This window comes from Neovison vison, chromosome 11 (genome assembly GCF_020171115.1).
Source record: "Neovison vison isolate M4711 chromosome 11, ASM_NN_V1, whole genome shotgun sequence".
In the NCBI taxonomy this organism is placed as follows: Eukaryota; Metazoa; Chordata; class Mammalia; order Carnivora; family Mustelidae; genus Neogale; species Neogale vison.
The window spans coordinates 8,822,910-8,833,464 of NC_058101.1; the positions used below are offsets into that span (position 1 = coordinate 8,822,910).

Sequence of the window (10,555 nt, forward strand, 5' to 3'; positions counted from 1 at the left end):
CTTATCTGCTATCTGTTCTATTCATCGTGTATGAAATCCACAGAATGAGAGACTTTACACGGTGGCAAGGCAAGGCAGTTTGAATCTTCAGAAGAGAATGTGGAAATGAAACTTGGGCAGAACTCTGAGGAAGAGGACTTTAATAGGGTCTGAGAGAAATATAGAAAGGGAGAAGTCACCTCGAGAGGAAAACGTTTTTAGGAATGGTGAGTGCTGGGTTGAATTTCCAGTTGGTTCCTGCTTATGTATTACTCATAAATATTTCATTAATGCTATTATGCTGCACACTTTTGTGGGGAAGTATATTGGGAATTAGAAGAGAGATGGAATGGGTTTTGTGTTCCACATCACAGATAATGTCGACACATGGAAAGAATGGCAGCTGCAGGTACCCAAATAGTTGTAAGGGGCTAAATGACACAGGAAAAGCAGGTTGCAGTGTGAACCTGTAAGTGAGAAAATAGGAGAGAACTTCCTCACTCAGTGTTGCGGAGCTTTAAAAGAAAGTCAACTTAAAATACCCAAAAGCAATAGTAAATGAGTTGGGAGGTAGATAAGTGTGAATGGAAGTTCTAAGATTCATCTTTTTTTTACCTGGAATGTAAAGTTAGGCATTGGTAAGTTGAATTTCATGAAATTATGGATTATTATTTTTCATCATGTTTTTCCTATTTACTACCTTTTTATCTCTTTATGTCTCTGCTGTGAATTCCAGATAAAGTTCTTTGGTTTTAGTTCCCGGATCTCTGATTCTCTTTTCAGTTGTGTCTGTTATAAAATTCCTCCATTGAATATTTTAGTCAAACTACTGTATTTTTAGAGTTTTGTTTGACTTTTTTACAAATATGTTTGGTCTTTAATCATATTCAAACTTCCTTCTCTCATATGTGTCAGTTTTACTCCTCAATGATCTGAGAAGTGTCTTGTAAGGAGTATCCACTTCCCTTTTCCACTGAGTGCTCAGCTATACTAAGCTGTACAAACACCTGGTTGGTTAATTAGAAATCTGAAGTCAGCCTTATTGGCAAAATGGAATACAATGGGGTGTTGAGAAAATTTCCATCATTCTCTGGAAGGGACTACAGTTTGTAACCCATCTCTGGAAAAGATTTCTGTTTTTCTAGAGCTTTGTAATTTTACATACAATATACAAAATGTTAGGGGAAGCATTTATGTTTATTTATTTGTTTGTTAGATTTACTTATTTATTTTGAGAAAGAGAAAACGGGGGAGGGATAGAGGCAGACAGAGAAAGAGAATCTCAAGCAGACTCCATGTGGAATGTAGAGACCTACACAGGGTTTGATCTCATGATCCTGAGATCATGACCTGAGCTGAACTCAAGATTCAGACCTGTAACTGATTGAGACACACAGGACACCAAGCATTTATGTTTTTTAACTCAAAATATTATTTTTAATGTAAAAATAGGTAAAATGATAACTTTTAAAACTGCCAAAGAAAGAGAAACACCTGATGATTTTGACAATAAGTTTTATTTTAAATATTTTATGATTACATTTATATTTCCATATATCAAAAATAGTAGGAAAAAATCTCTTTGGGAACACATAAAAGCATTTTAAAGTAAAAAAATGAAGTCAGTGTTTAAAAACACATTAATTTAAGTAAAATTATTTAGAATCCATTTATAAATAATAAATAGGTTTTATCTAGTAAGAAATTACTTTGTTAATATTGCCTGTTGAATTTCTGCTGTTTTGAGAAACAATTCTAACTCAGAGTTCTGATGATTCAACACAGCACCGTATAACAAGGTCACCCATGACAAGATAAGAATGAGAATACCAAAAGCAGGATTGCTAGTTCAATGAAAATTTCAGATAAATAATGAAATACTAAAAAATTAATCATTTTCTGAATTCAAAACAAATTGGGTGTCTTTTTGTTTTTAATTTTGCTATATCTGGCAACCTTGTTCAGAATAGTTCTCTAATAAAATATCATTTAGTATTAAAATAAATATAAATTCACTACCATCATTCTACTAGTCTATCAACAATGCTTTCTTTCCCATTTTCCCAAATTTATGCACAGATATTCTTATACTTATTTCTTAAATAAATATATAAATAATAAATAAGCAAACAAGTTTCACTTGAACATAATTCAGACAACATGAGAAAAAGTTAAAGTGCTTCCACATGTCCTCACATTTCTGTGAGTTAGGATGGTGACTGACACTTTTTCTCCTGAGGAATAAAGAAGAAACCAAGGCAAAGTTTAACAGGGACTGGTGTATCCTGACCAGCAGACTGGGGTGGAAAGTTGTAGCAACAACAAAATATTTCCAGGATTTCCAGCTAAATTTGAATTTACAGTAAACAATGAATAATATTTTAACATAAGTATGCCTAGATATTGCATAAGACAACATGTATGAGACATCAAAAAAAAACCCCTATTCATTGTTTTACTTAATATTCAAATCTAACTGGACATACTGTATTTTATCTGACAACCCTACACCAGACCCAAATGGAACATGAAGTGTTGAAGTAGATTTATATGAAGTCTCATTGACATCTTTACTGAGGAATTCTTGGAAACCATAGAGAATGTTTGTTTGTTTCACGATGCCTGTTTCTCAGCCCTGAAAATAAATAAAATGGGAAAAATTAATTAATAGTGTTCTAATGAGGAGGAAAGTATCATTTTTGAAAATATATTTATTAGGAAATTAATAGTCTTAGATATTCATGTATTAGAAATATCCTAATTTTCAACTACGAGTAGAGAGACAGGTAAGTTATCATCCAAACTAGGAAACTTCTGAGAATGAAAGGGAACCAGTTCCCTGGACAAACTGAGATGTATGGTCTTCCCAGTCATGAGTGCAACAAATTCACTATTGCTATGGTTTTGTTTTGTTTGGTTTTGTTTTGTTTTTAATCAAAGACTCAGATCCCCAAGAAAGTAGACTTCCAGCAGCAACAGAATGTCTCAGGGTAACTTAACTTAACTTATAGGCTAACTTAAACAGTATGTCTCAGGGTAAATGAAGAATTAAAAAAAACAAAAACCACAACTTACTTCTTCAAAAATATCTGTACAATTCTCTGTACCCAGTCTTCCTTGGGGTCCAGGCACACCTCTTTTCCATTGACAAGCTTTACACTGAAATGAGAGAGATATGACTAAATCAGTACTTAGAAGATTTCAGACATCCCTTTGCCCTTCAAGTTCCTGAAGTATGAGCATAAAATCTGAGTACAGGGGCGCCTGGGTGGCTCAGTGGGTTAAGCCGCTGCCTTCAGCTCAGGTCATGATCTCAGGGTCCTGGGATCGAGTCCCGCATCGGGCTCTCTGCTCAGCGGGGAGCCTGCTTCCTCCTCTCTCTCTCTCTGCCTGCCTCTCTGCCTACTTGTGATCTCTCTCTGTCAAATAAATAAATAAAATCTTTAAAAAAAAAATCTGAGTCCAACTCATTTTTAGTTACAAGGCATATTTAAATGTCATGGAGACAAAGAATTTTTTTGGGGGGGGGGTTCTGCCCACTACTGTATTCCTGAACCTAGAACTTTGCTGGATACTTCCACCTTCCCCAATTTTAGGTTTGCTGAAGTAACATATCTAATCACTTTTTAAAGTACTTACATGATTTCTGAGTTTTCACAATGTGGGCCACTGTCAATCACTCTCAGTTCTTTGATATATTTGGGATGGAAAGGCGTGGAGTGGGTTTTAATGCACTGGCATCGGAGTTCTGAACTCACTCTTGACAGAACTGCAGCTGTGGAAAAATAATAAAAACAAGGATTAATTTCATCCCAAACATGGAGCTGTTGGCTACTCTCTCCTTAATTCCAATCTGATAATTTGATGACAGTATTTTTGGTAAACAGCACTTCTTTAGTATACTCATTCATGAAGGAGAAGGCTGGATATTCTCCTAGCCCCTAAGTTCAATTAAGAAAACCACAGCTGTTATTATTGACAGCATTGGTGGACTTCCTGCATAAAGACTTGGAGTTGTCTTTGGGAAATGCTGACGTCCTTATGGTACTTTTTCTTCTAGTTGATTGTGTAATCTTCCATGATACCACAATGCTACTTATAGTAGGTAAACTAAGATTCAACAACAGAGAAGTTGCCTTCAGAAAGCATTAATAGAAATATATAAGTTTCACAAAGATATCTCTTAGCAAAATCTGTAATGCTTAATGGAAAAGAAAAGAAATGTAAAAACAAACATTTCTAACTGTATTTCTTTCAAGAGAAAGAGCCCAAGAAGGTTTACAATTTGTCAGGTTGTCTTTAAATCAAAGAGGAAAGCTTGTTAATAAAACAACATGTGGAATAAAGTTAAGGAGTTACCTCACTTGATATTAATAAATAATATATGTAATTATGGTCTCTAGTAAGATATATTCTAGGGATATCTGGATGTCCCAGTTGGTTAAGCATCTGACTGTTAGATTTGGCTCAGGCCATAATCTCAGGGTCATGAGATCAAGCTCTGCATCTGACTCCTCACTCAGCGTGGAGTCTGCTTGAGATTCTCTCTCTTTCTCTCTCTCTCTCTGCCTCTCCCCATGCTCTAAATTTTAGATTTATATTAATGCATTAATATATGTATGCATCCTATAAAGTATGAAAAATAGGAACAAGATGTCTTTCTAAGTATTGTAGAGATAAAACCTAAACAATTAAAGCTTCAATTTAATTTTAAATTACTGCAAATATTATTTCCTTTAGTTGAATAAAGAGGATTTTGCTATTAAAGCATTAAGGGAAATCTTGCTATCTGAGGATCACATTTAGACATAGGAAAATTCTGTAGACCAGAAAAGTCTGCTTACCTTCACACAGAACTGCAGAAAGCAGGAAAACTGCCAAGAGAGCAACAGCCAGCTTGGAAGTCATGTTGATGCAAGGTGCCTTCGGTCTGGTTTCTTTCTGGCTCTTGTCCCAGAGGCTTGTGAGCTCTGCTGTCCCAAGGGGCTTCTATTGGTTGGAGAGCTCCTGTGGCTTTTTATATTATTCAGAGCAGCAGAGAATATGCACTCTCATTCTTGCATTATGTCAGAGGAAATTCCACAATATGCAACCATCCGCTTGCCCTTTGAGAGCAGACCTGAGTCATCAGACTCTAATTTGTCTCATCAAATTTTTGGCAGGATTGAAGTTCTATTGGATCTTTAACAGAATTTATTTTATTTAAAAACATATCTGTTTTAAAGCACATTTAAAAATCATTGTTAAATATTCAAGCTTCTTTGATACATTATTATCAGTTGTAATTTTTATGTATAAATAAATTTATTGTACTATCTGGCATTTGTTAAAGTAAGGTCATTTATGATTACTCTTTAAGGGCATGGTCATTTCTTTAGGTAACTTACATATGCTTCAATGACAGAGAAGGTAATCTCACCAACCACTTTTATTGAAGACATAATTTTGAGAAGTCCTTTTCTGAGCATTTTGGAAAGTTTCCAGGAACTATTACTGTTCCCAAGGAGCATATTACAACTCTTCAGAAGATTTGGCTTTCTAGTGTATGTTTGAAAGAATGAAAAGACACATCTTTCAGTTCCAAAAATATTTATCAAGTAAATTCTGAGTCATGTGGGGATCTAGAGATAGATAAGACTAGATACATGTTTTCAAAGAGTTTGGTCCATCAGAAGAAGAAAGCGATATAAGGACTTCACCATATTATGGAGCAGATAAGTGATACTGATATGTCAATCCCAACAAGGGCATAAAGACGGAATATTCCATAAGCAGTATGAGCAGGATATTGAAGGAAGAGAAGGTAGAGAAAAACAGTCCATTCTATATAAAGACATGGTTGAAGGACAGGTGAATGAAGATATGTCTGTGCTCTAGGAAGTGGTTCACTGAGGTTACTTGGTTGGGGTGGGTTGGGCTAGTAGCTAATTATACTTAGTGGATAAAGGCATCTAAGTTCAAACCTTGCTTCAGCCGCTTAATTTTTGTATGACTTTTAAACTTTCTGAGTTCGGTTTCTGTATCTACAAAATGGATTTAATAACACTCCCATCTCATAAACTTAATATATGTAAACTTCCTGGATTAATTTTTAAATTGGTAAATTCCCACCTATTTCAAATGTTATGACTTATAGTTCTCATTTTTATCAGGTTACTAATTTCCATACTGCAAGGATATTCAACCAACAATTATTTCCTAAAAATATCATTTGCCTTAGAGGCATTCTTGATAAAAAATCAGTTTCTGAAATACCAGTTGAGCCAGCTTACAGCATATAATGTAACAATATAATAAAATAGAAACATCATCAGTTCCAGTTATGGTTTGCAAAAATTAAAGCTCCAAATAAAAATATGACTGCATTAGCATCTGAGTTGCCCTTTCAGATGAAAATCTGGAATATGGAGAATCTTAAAATCTAGAGAATTCCAGAACTCTTGAGGAAGTAACTTGCTTAAACATTGATGCAAGATTTATTTTTTTAAGATTTTATTATTTATTTGCTTATTTGACAGAGCGAGAGAGAGTGTGTGCACAAACAGGGGAGGCAGGAAGGGAGAAGCAGGCTCCCCACTGAGCAGGAACCTGCTGTGGGGCTCCATCCCAGGACCCTGAAATCATGACCTGAGCCAAAGGCAGATGCTTAATGGACTGAGCCATTCAGGTGCCCTGATAGAAGATTTAAATTAAATTCTTTGACAAAAAATGACTGAAAATTAAAGAAATAGTAATAATGTTTCAGAATTTGAGCATTTGTGGTTTGGGGAGAAGAAACTTCCCTTGTTGAAAGATTTGTTTGGTGACTTCAGCTTAACTGCTTAAATATCATTTCAATTTTCTTGATGTCAGTGACAGTGTGTGTATTAATTGATCTTCACAGCAATGTCATAGTAATGTTTCTCATTTTACAAATGAGGAAACTTAACAATGTCTCCAAGTTCATATACCTAAGTACCAGTGTCAATGGTTCAAAAACTTAGTGTTAGCCCTGGTCGAAATCATATTCACAAAGGGGAGTTGAAAGAACTTTTCTCGAGTTCACTAAGATACAAACCATCTTTTTATGACTCAATGAAGTTTCTTACTTTATCCCTTGGTCTTCAGAGATTAGTCTGTTTTTTTGCTTGTTTGTTTGTTTCTTTTCCCAGATAAAAAGCACCAAGAGAAGGACTAAATCTCTGCCCACATCTGGGCGAGTACACAGTTCATAAGTAATTCAGTTGATTCAACAATTTTCTTATTTCCCAGGAGGCTAGCTAAAGCAGTAAGTTTGTCCACTCAAGTGTGTGGGGAGGGAAGTGTCATGATTGTTTTTGAAAGAGGTTATCCAATTTCTGAGTATAGGCATACATTGTTTCATTTTGCTTTGCTTTTTTGCTCTTTACAGAGATTGTGTTTTTTATAAATAGGTTTGTGGCAACCCTTTGATGAGCAAGTCTATAGCTTGTCTAACAACATTTGCTCACTTTGCATCTCTGTGTCACATTTTGGTAATTCTTACACTATTTCAAATGTTTTCAGTATTATTATATTTACTATGGTGATCTGTGATCTGTCATCTTTGATGTCACTACTGTAATTGTTTTGGAATGCCACAAACCACACTCATGGAAGATGACAAACTTATCAATAAATGTATATATTCTGACTGCTATACCCACCAGCTGTTCCCCACCTTTCTCTCTCTTCTCAGGCTTTCTGTTCTCTGAGACATGGCAATAGAAATTAGGGTAATTAATAATACTACAATGGCCTCTAAATTTTCAATTGAAAGGAAGGTTGCATGTCTTTCATTTTAAATCAAAAGCTAGAATGATTAAGATTAGTGAGGAAGACATGTCAAAAGCCAAGATAGGTATAAAGGGAGGTCTCTCATGCTAAATAGTTAGCCAAGTTGTAAACACAAAGTAAAACTTCTTGAAGATATTTAGAAGGACTACTTCTAAGTATGTATGGCTGATATGGAGAGAGTTTGAGCGGTCTGGATAGAAGATCAAACCAGTTACATGATTCACTTAAGCCAAAGGATAATCCAAAGCAAGACCTTAATTCTCTTCCATTCTCTGAAGGCTGAGAAAAGTGAGTAAACTTCAGAAGAAAAGTTTGAAGCTAGCAGTGGTTAGTTTGTGAAATTGGAGGAAAGAAATCATGTCCACAACATCAAAGTAGTGCAAGAAGAAGCAGCCCATGCTGTTGAGGAAGCAGTAGCAAGTGATCCAGAGGATCTAGCTAAAATCTTTCATGAAGGTGGCTACATTAAGTAACAGATTTTCAGTGTAGACAAAAAGTCTTCTATGGGAAGAGATGCCATCTAGGGCTTTAATAGCTAGAGAGGAAAAGCCATTGCCTGGCTTCAAAGCTTCAAAAACAGGCTGACTCTCTCACTAGGGGCTAAAGCAGCTGATGATCTTAAGTTGAAGACAGTGCTTATTTACCATCTCAAAAAGCATGGGTTTTTAAGAATTATGCAACATCTATTCTGCCTGTGGTCTGTAAATGGAAAAACAAAGCCTGGATGGCTGCAGATCCGTTTCCAACATGGTTACAGAATGTTTCAAGTCCACTATCTACTGCTCAGGAAAAAAAAAAAAATCCTATCAAAAAAAATTACTGCTCATTGACAATGAACCTGGTCCCCCAAATATCTCTGATGGAGATATACAATGAAATGAATGTTGTTTGCCGGCCAGCTTAACATATACAGCATCGATTCTGCAGCCAAGGATTCATTTCAACTTTCAAGGCCTATTACTCAGGAAATACATTTCGTAAGGCTCTTGTTGCCATAGAGAGTGATTCCTCTGATGGATCTGGGCAAAGTAAATTTAAAAACTTTCTGGAAAGGATTCATCATTTTAAATGCCATGAACATACATGATTAATGGGAAGAGGTCAAATATCAATATTCACAGAAGTTCGGAGGAAGACAAATCCAACCGTTATGGATGACTTGGAGGAGTTAAGACTTGGGTGGAGGCAGGAACTGCGGATGTGGTAGAAAGAGCAAGAGAACGAGAAACAGAAGTGGAGTCTGAGGATGTGATTGAGTTGCTGCAATTTCATTGATAAAACTTGAAAGGATGAAGAGTTGTTTCTAATGCACAAGCAAAGAACATGGTTTCTTGAGATGGAATCCACGGCTGGTGAAGATGCTGTGGCAATACTTGATATAACAACAAATGATTTAGAATGTTACCTCAACTTAGCGGATAGCAGCATCAGGGTTTGAGAAGAAGGACTCCAGTGCTGAAACAAGTTCAGCTGTGGGTAAAATGCTATCAAACAGCATTGCATGCTACGGAAACTGTTCATAAAAGAGGCAATCAATGTGGCAAACTGCATTACTGTCTTATTTAAAGAGACTGCTACAGACATCCCAGTCTTCAGTAACCATCACTCTGAGCAGTCCGCAGTTCAGCATGGAGTCAAGACCCTCCATCAACAAAAATATTGTAATCATGGAAAGGTCTGATAATAGTTAGCATTTTTTAGCAGTAAATTATTTTTGATTAAGGTATGTACATAATACTATTACACACTGCTGCTAATATCTGAGCTACTTTCCTAATCCTGGTAGTAAAGTCTTAACTAGCACCTGGAATTTTTTCTCTCTTTGAGGAAACTGTTTCAGCTGAGCAGTCCCCAACTTTAGAAGAACCACAGACAAATGCTAAACATGTATCAGGGAATTATAATGTCACTAACATGAAATCATAAATATAAAATATCTATCCCCTGAAATTTTAGTTAGCGAAACTCCGAGTTAGCTCAGAGATGTAAAACAGGGTTCCTACTTCTACATTTAACAAACATGTCTATTTACTTTGTTAATAGCATAACTTCTTTGCTCTAATGTCCCAAGGACATTTTGGTTCCATTTCCAAGTTCAAATATCTCCAGTATACGATTTGCAAAAATGCCAAGTAAAGTTGCTGCTAAAAAGTATTCTTTCTACCTTGAAAGGAAAGGCCTTTTCCAGTCTTGGCAAGTTGGGAGATCAGACAGCTAAAGGTATTGGTTCTGAGCAATGGCAAATCACAATAACTTAATTTTAAATGCATGCATAGGTGTTGGGCTAAGACAAACCTACTTTAGACCCTAGTTCCACCACTTGCCATCTGAACAACCATGAGGAGATTTTTAAACCTGCATGTGTTTCCTCATCTGTAGAATGACACTAACACCGGTTCCGTTGGATCACAGTGAGAGTTAAATGAGGAAATACATAAATAATCCCAAGAGTGGAATTGGTACCAAGGAGATACTCAATAAATACCAGTTTTCTTCCCCTCTGATCTGTCACATTAGTCACATTTTGCTTGGAGTGGGAAAACCACATTACTTTTTTAAAAGTTTACCAGTCAAGGGGCACCTGAGTGGCTCAGTCCATTAGGCATCTGCCTTCAGTTCAGCTCATGATCCCAGAGTCCTCGTTGGGCTCTTTGCTCAGTGGAGATCCTTTTCTCCCTCTCCCTCTCATTGCCTATCTGCCTGCTTGTGCTTGCACTCTTTCTCTCTCTTTCAAATAAATAAACAGAAACTTTAAAAAAAAAAGTTTAGCAATCAAAATAAA

The 10,555-nt window shown here is 36.0% G+C and overlaps 1 protein-coding gene across 1 annotated transcript; it reads right to left on the reverse strand.

Annotated features, from left to right (window-relative positions):
- Positions 1 to 1,477: 1,477 nt before the first annotated feature.
- Positions 1,478 to 4,956, reverse strand: CXCL8 (C-X-C motif chemokine ligand 8). The gene is made up of 4 exons (XM_044268228.1): positions 4,824 to 4,956; positions 3,619 to 3,754; positions 3,055 to 3,138; positions 1,478 to 2,614 (listed from the first exon to the last, which is right to left on the reverse strand). Exons 1-4 carry the CDS (start codon positions 4,885 to 4,887, stop codon positions 2,593 to 2,595), a joined length of 306 nt encoding a protein of 101 aa, XP_044124163.1. The 5' UTR covers positions 4,888 to 4,956; the 3' UTR covers positions 1,478 to 2,592.
- Positions 4,957 to 10,555: the final 5,599 nt, after the last annotated feature.